We start from the raw sequence: 14,349 nt of genomic DNA on the forward strand, positions 1-14,349 counted from the left end.
AAGCACGTTAGATGTTCAGTATTACCGTTTCCTCACAAATATCATAACTAAAACGAAAATTTGCAAAAAATTTCCCATATACTAAAACGTAAAAAGGTCCCTTTAACGACAGTATCAATCTGCAAAAAAAATCAATTTACCAATAAGTGGAAATGTCCCTTTGACGACAATGGCAAGTTCTAGCCAAGGCGTATGCAACGTTTTTTTTGTAAATGAGCCATGTCATGCAAATATGAGTCTTATGCAGCATTAATCCAGGATGGACAAGAGCTACCCTGTCCGCTAATGAAACCACTAAGTATTGCGTGCCTCTAAAGCTCCTGACTAGACAGACCACTAGACATTGTGTGCCTCTATAGCTCCTGACCAGACTGCTTGAAATCGCAGGCATAATACCCATTTTTGCATGATGGGGCTCATGTATGCTAGTTAATCTTTAGAGTCGCGTTCTGAGAACACTGGGCTTAATACTTGTGCGTAAAGTGTCGTCCCAGATTAGCCTCTGCAGTCCACACAGGCTAATCAGGGACGCACTTTCCACCGAAACTTTATTTGCGGTAAGGAGGGACTTCCTTGAAACTAAAAATACCATAAAAGCGGAAAGTGTCGTCCCTGATTAGCCTTTGCGGACGACATGGGCTAATCTGGGACGACACTTTACGCACACGCATTGAGCCCAATTTTATCAGAACAAGAAACATTTAATTGTTATGATTTCTTAAGATCGTTAATGGCATAAACAGGATATAGTGCGACATTTATTTATATGCACACAGTTTATATGTATCAACAAATCTCTTTATTTGTGTCAAATAATAAAATAGCTCCGCATTCAAATGTACACAAGAATGGTATTGCAAATTTTAATGTATTACATGCATGCGTTTAATAACGCATTTTTGCAGTAAACTTAGCAATTTGCCACTGTTCGAAAAATAACTTGTATGCTAAAGTACATGTAACAGCTGCTTGCACAAACTTGTGACCAAGCAACGCGGATTGAATGATTTGCCCGTTTTCAATTGTTGTTCACAGTGCTACGAGCTTTACATTGTCACAAAGTTTACGTTGCTCTTCCAACAAACTCGTGCCTGGTAGCGTCTGAAACGAAAATTGTAAAAAAAAAACAATTATAAGAAGAACAAATTTACATTTTAATGTCGTTTACAAGGGCCCCAAAGTGGCAACTTCGAAACAAATCTGATTTTGAGAAAACAAATTTAAAAAACCCACATAATAAGAAAACAGCTGATTCATTTTGACATCTTGACGTCATTATTGTGGGTAGAGTAAATATCCATAAGATGGAGAAGGCATTTACTACTAACGATATCGCAGTGGGTTCAGGTGATGTTAAAGGTCATTTTTTTCGAATTGCTCCTAAGTCTTTGGTAAGTTATTAGTTCAATACCCACTAGGAGTTTATGTCTGTTTTTTGTATCTGACTTTTTGCATTTTATGTCAAATGCTCATTTTGATTTTATAATAATTGATTAAATTAATGAATATGTTTTAGTAAAATGCAGTTATCATTTAAATATCAGCACAGTCCGTTTTGGCTTTGTCATTGTCGATTGGGTTGTCATGTTTGCATGGCTAGTGCCAAGAACGACAAAATGTATGTTTCACGATTGTACACTATTTTTTTATATACAACATAGCTTAGATACAGGAATACCATTAATGGATAACCACTAACTAGGGATACGTAAGAGTTTAGTGGGGACCGTGTTTCATAATTGGGTCATTTAAAATGATGCAAACACGTTACTCACGTGCGAATAAAAACGGTGCCCCGTTAAATTCGTCCGTATCCAGGACGCCATCCCCTAAAATTAGATTATACACATACATATCGAGCCTCGATGTGCAGCCCACTCAGGCTAAACAGGGGCGAAACTTTCCGCTTTCATTTTATTTCTCGTTTTAAAGAAGTCCCTTCATAGAATAAATCCAGACGGACTTCACAGGTTAATCTGGGAAGATGCTTTACGCAAATGCATTAAAACCATTTTCCCAGTGCCAGTCTCATATTATCATTATATAGTACTTCCTAAAAACAGTAACTGAACAGAGACGATGTATGATATATTTTTAACACATGTGCACTAGTATAAGCTATGCTTTTAAAATGAATATTAACTTTGATCTTCTAAAATTGCGACCAACGTGTCAAGAGCGTCAAGAATTTCGTTTCAAAATGAACTCAAATATTTATTAACGTAGATTTAAAAAAAGCCTTAAAGTCACCGTGTACAAAACGTTTTTATACATAACATAATAATAGACATGGTTTCTAGCGAAATTCCTACCGACAAAAAATGGAAACAAATCTTTGTACTCAATCGAACGATTGAGATCGTCCCAAGTGTACAGGTTCAGTCAGACTGGGTTTATTCTATACAATTCAAGTACTTATGAATATGTACGTAATTAATCTATACAATTTAAATACTTTGCAATACATAAACGCCATTCATAGGAACTGATGCCATTTTAGCATGTATATGCTTAAGATTGGTAGAAAGCGGCTTTACATGGTCATACTGACGCCGCTTATGGCAAATACTTGTAAAACGAAAGAAATTCGTAATATGAAAAACACAACACGAACACTCGCAAAACTCAATAAGTAACAGTTTCTTTAAAAACTGTCTGAAGCGGGCCCTTAACCAACTAAAAACGATAAATTTTTAAACCCACTATTGGCGTCAGCGAAGTCAAACGGCTCCCTAAGTTCCTGTGGGTCTGCAAGGTTCACACTACGCATGACGGCGTACATGAACTCCTCGAACACTACCAGCTTGTCGCCGTTGATGTCGTAGTCGTTGACGTCATCAGAAAATGCTAGCGTCACAGTTTCCACGTCAACCTGAATAAATAAGAAAACATACGAGCCTCGATTTGGGAAAACTGTGTTTATTTCATGTACGTTAAGTGTCCTATAACATAAGCATGTGCAGTTCGCACAGACTATTCAGGGACGACACCTTCATTTATTATTTTCGCATATTTCGCTTCTTCATAGAAAAAAACAACAGTTAAGTTGAAAAGTGTCGTCCATAATAAGCCTGTGTGGACGTCTTACGCACGTGCATCAAGCCCCATTTTCACAGACCGCCGATAATATAAAGTTCATTTTGTCATATCTAAGGAATATTTTCAGTGAGACCTGTTTATCTACAAGTAAACAATCACGTTGATCCCTTTTGTGTAAGTAGCTTAAACAGAAGTTTGTAAACGTATATATTCGAACGAAATAATGTTTTTTTCGACAATGAACATCGAGTTTGCGTTATATACTTTTAATACTATACTATAAATTGAATTTAATCTAAAACGAAAAGTTAAGAAAACAAAACATGATTACATCAATTACACTACAAACCTTATAATATAGTTTCTTCACTAGAAATAAAAATTGGCATTTTATAAAAGTATAGGCAATGTCACAATTAGAATATTGATATGCGCGTACCAAACGTGTACAAAATATATTAGTTATTTAAAGACTTCCTCGACGGGTTAAATAGCATGGAGTTTAATGTAATGCGTCCTATACGTCTTATACTATTATAAGAGAATGTTAAATCAAACAGATAATTCTTCGAAAATGCAACACTAAATTGATGATCCACATACGCTGCGTTTGCACTTTGACTTCTTCACATGGCAGGCGTTGGTACCGGCGACTACACCAGCAGCGATGATTGCGTCATTGAAGTCCTTGGAGCCGGTGTCGAGGAACTTGCCGAGCAGCTTGATGGCTTTCGGGCAGACGATACCGTACACGCCCTAGGGAGAATATGATAACTATGAATTGAGCCTAGTTACAGACAATACCGTACACGCCCTAGGGAGAATATGATAACAATGAATTGAGTCTAGTTACAGAAAATACCGTACACTCCCAAGGGAGAATATGATAACAATACATTGAGCCTAGTTAAAGACAGTACCGTACACTCCCTAGGGAGAATATGATAACAATACATTGAGCCTAGTTACAAACAATACCGTACACGCCCTAGGGAGAAAATGATAACTATGAATTGAGCCTAATTACAGAAAATACCGTAGACGCCCTAGGGAGAAAATGATAAATATGAATTGAGCCTAGTTACATACAATACCGTAACGCCCTATGAAGAAAATGATTACTATGAATTGAGCCTAGTTACTGACAATACCGTACACGCCCTAGGGAAAATACAATTACATTTAATTGAGCCTAGTTACAGACAAACCGTACAAGCCCTAGGGAGATATGATAACTATGAATTGAGCCTAGTAACAGACAATACCGTACACGCCCTAGGGTGAATATGATAACTATGAATTGAGCCTAGTTACAGACAATACCGTACACGCCCTAGGGAGGATATGGTAACAATTAATTGAGCCTAGTTACAGACAATACCGTACACGCCCTAGGGAGAAAATGATAACTATGAATTGAGCCTAGTTACAGACAAATACCGCTCACGCCCTACGGTGAATATGATAACTATGAATTGAGCCTAGTTACAGAAATACCTACACACCCTAACGAGAAAATGATAACTATGAATTGAGCCTAGTTACTGACATACCGTACACACCCTAGGGCGAATATGATAACTATGAATTGAGCCTAGTTACAGACAATACCGTACACGCCCTAGGGTGAATATGATAACTATGAATTGAACCTAGTTACAGACAATACAGTACACGCCCTAGGGTGAATATGCTAACAATGAATTAAGCCTAGTAACAGACAATACCGTACAAGCCCTCGGGAGAAAATGATAACTATGAATTGAGCCTAGTTACAGACAATACCGTACACGCCCTAGGGAGGATATGATAACAATTAATTGAGCCTAGTAACAGACAATACCGTACACGCCTTAGGGAGAAAACGATAACTATGAATTGGGCCTAGTAACAGACAATACTGCTCACGCCCTAGAGTGAATATGATAACTATGAATTGAGCTTAGTTACAGAAATACCTACAAACCCTAAGGAGAAAATGATAACTATGAATTGAGCCTAGTTGCACACAATACCGTACATGCCCTAGGGCGAATATGATAACTATGAATTGAGCCTAGTTACAGACAATACCGTACACGCCCTATGGTATATATGATAACTATGAATTGAACCTAGTTACAGAATATACCGTACACGCCCTAGGGTGAATATGCTAACAATGAATTAAGCCTAGTAACAGACAATACCGTACACGCCCTAGGGAGAAAATGATTACTATGAATTGAGCCTAAATACAGACAATACCGTACACGCCCTAGGGAGAAAATGATAACAATTAATTGAACCTAGTTACAGAAACACCGTACACGCCCTAGGGAGAAAATGATAACTATGAATTGGGCCTAGTTACAGAAATACCGTACACGCCCTAGGGTGAATATGATAACTATGAATTGAGCCTTGTTACAGCCAATACCGTAAACGCACTAGGGAGAAAATGATAACTCTGAATTGAGCCTAGTTACAGACAATACGCTCACGCCCTAGGGTGAATATGATAACTATGAATTGAGCCTAATTACAGACAATACCGTACACGCCTTAAGGAGAAAATAATAACTATGAATTGAGCGTAGTCACAGACAATACCGTACATGCCCTAGGGTGAATATGATAACTATGAATTGAGCCTAGTTACAGACAATACCGTACACGTCTTATGGTGAATATGAACACTATGAATTAAGCCTTGTTACAGACAATACCATACACGCCCTAGGGTGAATTTGATAATTATGAATTGAGCCTAGTTACAGATAATACCGTACACGCCCTAGTTTGAATATGATAACTATGAATTGAGCCTAGTTACAGACAATACCGTTCACGCCCTAGGATGAATATGATTACAATGAATAAAGCCTAGTTACAGACAATACCGTACACGCCCTAGGGAGAAAATGATAAATATGAATTGAGCCTAGTTACAGGAAATACCGTACACGCCCTATGAAGAAAATGATAACAATGAATTGAGCCTAGTTACAGACAATACTGTACACGCCCTAGGGAGAAAATTATATCTATGAATTGAGCCTAGTTACAGACAATACCGTACACGCCCTAGGGTGAATATAATAACTATGAATTGAGCCTAGTTACAGAAATACCATACACGCCCAAAGGAGAAAATGACAACTATGAATTGAGCCTAGTTACTGACATACCGTACACGCCCTAGGGTGAATATGATTACTATGAATTGCGCCTGGTTACAGAAAATACCGTACACGCCCTATGGTGAAAATGATAACTATGAATTGAGCCTTGTTACAGAGAATATCATACACGCCCTAGGGTGAATATGATAACTATGAAATGAGCCTAGTTACAGACAGTACTGTACACGCCCTAAGGTGAATATCATAACTATGAATTGAACCTAGTTACAGATAATACCAAACACGCCCTATGGTGAATATGATAACAATGAATTAAGCCTAGTTTCAGACAATACCGTACACGCACTATGGTGAATATGATAAAAAGAAATCGCGCCTAGTTCTGTGAATATCATAACAATGAATTAAGCCTAGTTACAGACAATACCGTACACGCCCTAGGGAGTAAATGATAACTATGAATTGAGCCTAGTTACAGACAATACCGTACACGCCCTAGGGAGAAAATGATAACAATGAATTAAGCCTAGTTACAGACAATACCGTACACGCCCTAGGAAGAAAATGATAACTATAGATTGAGCCTAGTTACAGACAAACCGTACACACCCTAGAGAGAAAAGGATAACTATGAATTGAGCCTAGTTACAGAAATAGCGTACACGCCCTACGGTGAATATGATAACTATTAATTGAGCCTAGTTACAGACAATATCGTTCACGCCCTAGGATGAATATGATTACAATTAATTGAACCTAGTTACAGACAATACCGTACACGCCCTAGGGAGAAAATGATAACTATGAATTGAGCCTAGTTACAGACAATACCGTACACGCCATAGGGTGAATATGATAACTATGAATTAAGCCTAGTTACAGACAATACCGTACACGCCCTAGGGAGAATATGATAATTATGAATTGAGCCTAGTTACAGACAAACCGTACACGCCCTAGGGAGAATACGATAACTATGAATTGAGTCTAGTTACAGAAATACCGTGCACGCCCTAAGGAGAAAATGATAGCTATGAATTGAGCCCAGTCACAGACAATACCGTACACGCCCTAGGGTGAATATGATTACTATGAATTGAGCCTAGTTACAGACAATACCGTACACGCCCTATGGTGAATATGATAACTATGAATTGAGCCTAGTTACAGACAATACCGTACACATCCTATGGTGAATATGATAACTATGAATTGAGCCTAGTTACAGACAATACCGTACACGCCCTAGGGAGAATATGATAACAATGAATAAAGCCTAGTTACAGACAATACCGTACACGCCCTATGGTGAATATGATAAAAAGAAATCGCACCTAATTCTGGGAAAATGAGCATCGTTCATGTGCGTAAAGTTTCGTCCCACATTAGCCTGACCTCAGTCCGAACAAGTCATGCTAATCAGGGAGAACACTTTCCGCCTTAACTGGATTCTCGTTCAGAAGAGACTTCATTTAAACGGAAAAAATCCATAAAAGCGAAAAGCGTGATGATCCTGACTCAGGCTAGTCTGGAACGACACGTAACGCACATGCGTTTAACGCCGTTTTTTAAGAACGGGGCTTAATAAAGAAATCAAACACTCAAAATACGAAACCTTTATTTAAAAAAAAAACGCGCTCATATTTAGTCAGTAAAGATTTGTACCTTTGGCTCATAATTTTCAAAAGATGTCCATCATGGCTATAGGCATATAGTTTAACAACTAAGATATGTGGATATTTGTAAATTATTTTATTAAGTAGATGGTAACCATAGAGAAGACAAATATAAGGGATTATGATAATAAGGTAAAAGAAAGAAATTCTCTAAATATTTCGTACATAAAATGAAAATTATTAATTGAAGATCGTTAAATTTGTGTTTTTGATTACATATATTTTATAAAGAATTGACAGCACTGAAAATAAATTAAAAGGTATGGTATTTATTGTCATAGAAAATGAAATCTGTAGGAGATTGATTATGTAGTGGATATTGAGGAGATTGGAAAACAAGAGATGTTATTCTGCTGTTGTGATTTGGTGACTTCAAACGGCATATAATTCAGTACCACAAATTGGAACTTAAGGTTAGTTATATTGTCCCAAACTGCATGTAAATATGACAAAACAGAGGTCGTACAGTCCACTCTCGTTATCTCGACATCGGATATCTCGATATTCTCGATATGTCGAAGTAAGTTCATTGTCCCAACTTTTATTCTTCTTTATCTATATAAATAAACATCGCATATCTCGATTTTCGTTATTTCGAATAATTCGATATCTCGATATAAAATTTTGTCCCGAGTCCCGCTTTTACAGGTATTTACTGTGGTTTGTCTCGAAGTGCGAATAACCGTTCCAGTGTCGGCAAAAGGTGAGAACAAATTTCTTTGATTCTTCACCGCCCCGCTTCGCCCGGCTGCTCACGATACTGTGCGGTAGGAAATTGATCCGTTAATTGCATCAATGATCGCACGTGTGTAGTGTCGTTAGCCCTTAACACTTGAGTAAGGCCTGTCACTTTAACTGTCACTTAAACATCAGTTAACTGCAAATTATACACAGCCTGTATGTAGATCTGGGGATGTTGAGTAATAAAGATAATAAAGACAAGACTCAAAATGGCTTTTAATTTTTATTTGATCCTGTACTAATAATCGATTGAACTTAGCATTTCGAACTACAAAATGTGCATGTACAGTTCAGTATTCCGGAACGTGATTTACGCATGTTCAGATGGAAAACCCTCGTCTTGATTGGACGTCAATTGCATCATAACTTTAAATAGCAACATTACCGGATGTTTACTCGACAGTTTAGAAAAATTATAACCGCATGTGTTCATGCAACTCTGTAATACTTAAAAACGTCATTTTAAGCATTTAAATAGCAAAATTAATCGTACCTCGTAAAAACGCGCATATATCAGGTAGAGAGTATTATGCCACATGGTGACGGCTTTAGTTAGACCACTTAGCAGGTATTTAGGTGTTCAAAAACAAGGTAAATTTTCGTTTCATTTTTTCTTTGAAAACGCCTTATCGGATATCTCGAACTCTCGTTATCTCGATATTTTTTCTTGTTCCCGCCGACTTCGAGATAACGAGAGTGGACTGTATATACGTGCTGCTACATGTAAATAATAATACAGGGGATATAAGTGTTAATATTGATGGTACAGTCATTGGAACGTATTGTACGTGAATTCTATATTTTAGGAAGATTCTTTTGGGAAGATAATTATGAAATAGATAGTGGTACCTAACGGTTGCGTAATGTTTAATAGAGATTGGTACTTATGCGTAGATTTTTATATAAGAAGAGATTGGAAACTAAGAGAAGCTAACTCTGTAATGATTGCTTGTACCTCGCAGACTTTGGATTCCACGTAGTTAATAACCTTCTGTCCGGCGTTCTTGATTTCAGTTCCCACCTTTTCGAGGCCGCTCTTTATCTTCCTACCAATGTCACCCAGCCAAGAACATTCCATGGGGCTTAATAGGCTACACACCGCTAACAACGTCAGGGCTTTTGTGAACATTGTAGATACCTATCACAAATGATGATAACTTATTCGAAATTATAAATCATAATTGCGCGCACCTCAATTGGAAATGATTGTAAATCAACACACCACATTGCATTCCAACAATTTGAATTTTAAATGCATCTAATGTCATAGCCATTGATTAGCGGGAACTAAAATAATGGTAAACGTTTTATGTTAACATTCTGTTCGTGCGATGAACTTAATATAAGTTTTGCTCTCATGATAGCATATGGTTCAATGACAATTTGTATTCATATTAGCGCCTTTTTTCGTGTTATAACATTTGTTTATGTTTTTTATTTAGCCTGTTTACCGATTTTTGAGTAAAATACATTTGAGGTAAATAAGCAGCGTACTATAAGAACGCAGCTTAACGCGTGTGCTGCAAGTGTTATCCCAGATAAGTCTGTTCAGTCTAACAGGCTAAACAGGGAAGACACCTTCCGCTTATATGGTACTTTTCGTTTAAACGAAGTCCTATCTTAGCGAAAATCTAGTTTAGGCGGAAAGTTTCGTCCCTGAATAGCCTGCGCGGACTGCACAGGTTAATCCCGGACGAAACTTTACGCACATGAATTAAGACCCGTTTTAAATGAGCGCGGTACACATGAATACACCTAATTATACAAACAAATCCTGATTCGCTTTTTGGCCTTGTGTGTATCAGGCGCAAATCAATCATTCAATGAAACGAAATTGCATCGACGCCAATGTGTTGTTTACAATTAATCTTGATTTAAATCATATTAATTATCAAAGTTGTTTTTTAATTGTTGATGTTTATATAACGCCCGTAACAATAAACGCTATCAACTTTGATTGGAATCATCAATTATGTACTACCAACAAAACAATCGTCTGACACAGTGGGGTGAGGGGGGGGGGGGAGGGGGGGGGGGCGGAAATAAAACACATAGTTCATCATTTATCCTGAAATTTTGTTAAATATTATCCTATTAAGTGCATTTATTATAATGGTATTTGTGTTTTACTAATTAGATAAACACTGGTGCTAGCTCGAGCGTTCATGTACAATGTATAACGTAACAAGTAATAAATCCATGCATATAAATAATCAATTAAAAATATAATTTTAAAACTTACCTTTATTCGACACCGGTTTCCAACAATTATGCATTAACAGATTCACGTGCTGTGACAATTGTCGTGAGAAAAAGCAGAACAAACAAGCACGTGGGCATTATGATCATATGAGTAAGGTACATGACTTGTCACAACGCATCAATCATTACACCTGTTGAAACAATGTCTACAGCAATAAAACATTAACAACGAGCACGCGTTTACGCAGCTAACGCTAACGTTTAAATTAGCGTTAAATGATAAGCGTAAAGTGGCGTCACAATACTATGAGTTCGTAAGATCTATTTGTCATCATTGTTAATGTCTAACTCTATTTTGGTCTACACTCGTGAAAAATCTGCGTAGGTCAAATATATTGTTTCTATGCATGCGATACTTAATATTCATAAGTCGTAGTGAAATATATATGCACAATGAAAATGTTAATATTTAAACTAAACGGTAAACAAATATCTTTCCGTTTAACTTGGACGAAAAAATCTGCTACAACAGTAATTTAAGATCTATATTATGATTATAATCATTTGTATATCGTACACACATTGTTCTATAAGCGCATATACGTTGTAAAGCAATCAGTTCATGACTATGTTGAAGTCGAGATTATTCAATTGAAATGAGAAACATATTTGTTGCACATCGGGACTTCTCTTTGTGTTGTTGTCTCGGGTTTTAGTGATTGCTTTCTTCGATTGTAGAAATATCAGATTTGTTAGATTTAAGTATAAGACATTTTCTGTTTGCAAAAAAATGCTTCTGATTAACTAGAGTTAAACAATAATAATATTATGCCAGGTTTTATATCCACAGGATAGTTTTCTTGCACGGGCGTCCGCTACATAATGACAAAACATGACCAGTCCGAGAAATATCTATTCTTTTAGCTCGGTTAACGTTTTTTTTGTTGATGAAGCAAAACGAAAAAACGAAAAAAAATCGGTTCTTTATTCTCCGTAGGGCGAATTCGCCAATGGCAAAAAATGTGTTGGTGTGGCGTAGTGGATACGGAATGCGCCAAGCGATCAGGGAGGTTTCGGGTGCGATCTCAATCTGTGAGAGTTCGCAAAATCTTCACCCCAGACACAAGGGACTGGTTTCACGAAGGAATATGACTCCAGTGAAAATCAATTCTCAGAGGACTTTCGAAACAATCGAGCAAATATACAGAATATAAACTTAACTTAAAGACTATATGACCTGATACTAGTATTACCTGGTCATATTTATTTTGTAAAAATGATTAAGCAATACTACATTATATAACAAAAACTTTGAAATCTCAAACGTTTATTTCATAATAATCCTTTGAAATTTCCCGCGCACGTCGATGCGCTGCAACGTCACAATTCATAACGCCCTGTTAGAGCGTATGTAAAAATTTACAAATGTCGCGACGTTAATTCACTGTACATACGCTTCAACCGGGCGACGCTGTGTCCTTGACAATAGCGCAACCGCAGTTAATAAATCGTCTAGCGATATACACGGTGAATGGGGTATTGATTTCATAGTAACCCGATCTTTTAACGGACTTAAATATCTAGATCTATCTACGGGCATTTAAATCGGCAGAGATCGGTGGGACGGTTGATTAGCAACCTGGTATAATACGAAACTTTTCGTTGAGCAGCCGATTTTCGTGAGTGCTATAAAATGTCTACGGAGGCAAAATCGGCTCGTTCTGAGCCGCCTGCTAAGAGTGAACCCACAGCGCTTATGCATAGCTTTGGATTTAACCCGAACCCTAAAACAATAAACTGGGAGCGACTGGAGCTACTGCGACTTCAGAAGCTGAGACTTGGGCCCGAGAGGTATTCCCGCCATTTCCAGCGTTTCGAACAACGTGCCAGCGATCCGCCGGCTCCACTCGCCGAAATGCCGGCGGGACCTCAGCGCCAAACCACTCAGTACATTATCACTCCGGGTGGGGAGATCCGGAAGTCGAACTCGATAGCGCCGTTCGCCACCGTCGGCAAGCCGACTTGCGGTTTCTTCTTCAGCCGAGTCACCGACAATAAGAAGAAGAAGATCGGAATACCACCGACGAACCTTGTAAAATGGCGATCATTCGTGCAGTAAACATTTATGTTTTATTTTGGACAATTTAACTTTTATAAGGATATTCATGAAACGTGTTGGATTTAATTATATGCACTTCTTTCCAACTTTAACCATGCAAGGTATTGACTTTATTTTCGTGCAGAATATATAAAAGGATAGAATGCTGATACCCATCAACTTACAATTTGAAAAAGGACTGGTAATTCGTGAATCATGAATACGTTTCAGTTCGTTTGGCCAGAGCAGCCGACATTATCTCGTTATTTATTGTGATGTTCTTACAATCTCCTGGTCTAGTATTGTTATCAGTATTATGAACTATTTATAGGTGCTTCATGTTTAAATAAGTGTTTTAATAAATGTACGCCCTGAATAAATTAACATAAGCTGTTTAAGTGTTCAAGTGTTAGTTTTAGATCCAAACCTTTCAATCTCAATACACAGTATTAAACTGAAGTTTTATTTTTAATAACCACAAAGCAATATGTTTAACTAGTTATAATATTTAGGAATAGCTTTTAGGTACTAAACATTTTTCATAATTATTATAAAACTGTTATATAAATGTTCATATGATTTCTTTTTAATGTCTGATCTTTCTTTATTTTACTTGTTATATACATGTAAAACGTGTTTTAGTATTATTGTATTTATCGATGCATTTGTAACTGCACTTATTGATGTTTAGCTCAACTTGAATCATCGACCATTGCGTTCATGCACTGTTTATCTAAGTTAGAGAGAGCTGTATATGTTTTGATTTGTTTGTTTTTCGCTGTTTTATCGTTTATTTATCGCTCAGCGTTTCATTCTTGCTTGCGTATATCACATCTTATGTCTTTTGAGTGTTTTATTTGAACACCAGTTTTTACCCTGTGTATGTAAAACCAACTGTTAAACTTTTATTGTCATGTTTAAATAAGAATTACATGCGTGTGTATTTTCATTTATTGTCATTCGTTACATAAATTTATAAGATTTATACGCTGTGTACAACTGTAATTTCTCATCGCAATAATAAAGTATGCTATTGTTAAACCGTATCGAATTTTAGTTAATCTTTTGTTCCAATTGAAATGTTAAATCGATAAATATTCTATTACCCGTTATTTGTCATTACGCCAGTAAGCATAAAGTGCTTAAGGTATTTTAAAGCTAATCTGTATATGCGTCGTAAATCAACTTTATATTAAAAATCAATGAGCTCGAGAATTGAAAGCATAGAAAGTTATTTGATATATGTGTCCGTTTTCTAAAATACCCATCTTCGAGGGATCTTGAAACGCACTAAAGGCTAGTTAATGCAAATAAAATAAAATACGTACCGAATGAAAACATTGCATTTAGTGTTATTGTGTTTGAATTAGATGCACATGTATCTAAAAAAACTACCTTCAGCTATGGGACTTTTTTGGTTAAAGATCTAACTTATCAGTTTGAAGTCACATAAAGGGGGGGGGGGGGT

At 36.9% G+C, this 14,349-nt stretch overlaps 2 protein-coding genes across 2 annotated transcripts; one reads left to right on the forward strand and one right to left on the reverse strand.

Moving 5' to 3' along the window:
* Positions 1-789: 789 nt before the first annotated feature.
* LOC127851413 (uncharacterized) lies at positions 790-10,971 on the reverse strand. Its single transcript, XM_052385193.1, has 6 exons — positions 10,824-10,971; positions 9,537-9,719; positions 3,643-3,795; positions 2,704-2,872; positions 1,776-1,829; positions 790-1,101 (listed from the first exon to the last, which is right to left on the reverse strand). Exons 2-6 carry the CDS (start codon positions 9,708-9,710, stop codon positions 1,064-1,066), a joined length of 588 nt encoding a protein of 195 aa, XP_052241153.1. The 5' UTR covers positions 9,711-9,719; positions 10,824-10,971; the 3' UTR covers positions 790-1,063.
* Positions 10,972-12,243: 1,272 nt separating this feature from the next.
* LOC127851420 (uncharacterized) lies at positions 12,244-13,274 on the forward strand. The gene has a single exon (XM_052385204.1). It carries the CDS (start codon positions 12,477-12,479, stop codon positions 12,900-12,902), a length of 426 nt encoding a protein of 141 aa, XP_052241164.1. The 5' UTR covers positions 12,244-12,476; the 3' UTR covers positions 12,903-13,274.
* Positions 13,275-14,349: the final 1,075 nt, after the last annotated feature.

Source organism: Dreissena polymorpha, chromosome 11 (genome assembly GCF_020536995.1).
Source record: "Dreissena polymorpha isolate Duluth1 chromosome 11, UMN_Dpol_1.0, whole genome shotgun sequence".
In the NCBI taxonomy this organism is placed as follows: domain Eukaryota; kingdom Metazoa; phylum Mollusca; class Bivalvia; order Myida; family Dreissenidae; genus Dreissena; species Dreissena polymorpha.

Coding starts and splice junctions, on each gene's coding strand:
- LOC127851413 (XM_052385193.1), bottom strand. CDS start 9,710: ATGTTCACAAAAGCCCTGACGTTGTTAGCGGTGTGTAGCCTATTAAGC. Junction 1,830..2,703: donor TGACTTCGCTGACGCCAATA/GTGGGTTTAAAA, acceptor ATCTAATTTTAG/GGGATGGCGTCCTGGATACG. Junction 1,102..1,775: donor GGCACCGTTTTTATTCGCAC/GTGAGTAACGTG, acceptor TTTTCGTTTCAG/ACGCTACCAGGCACGAGTTT.
- LOC127851420 (XM_052385204.1), top strand. CDS start 12,477: ATGTCTACGGAGGCAAAATCGGCTCGTTCTGAGCCGCCTGCTAAGAGT.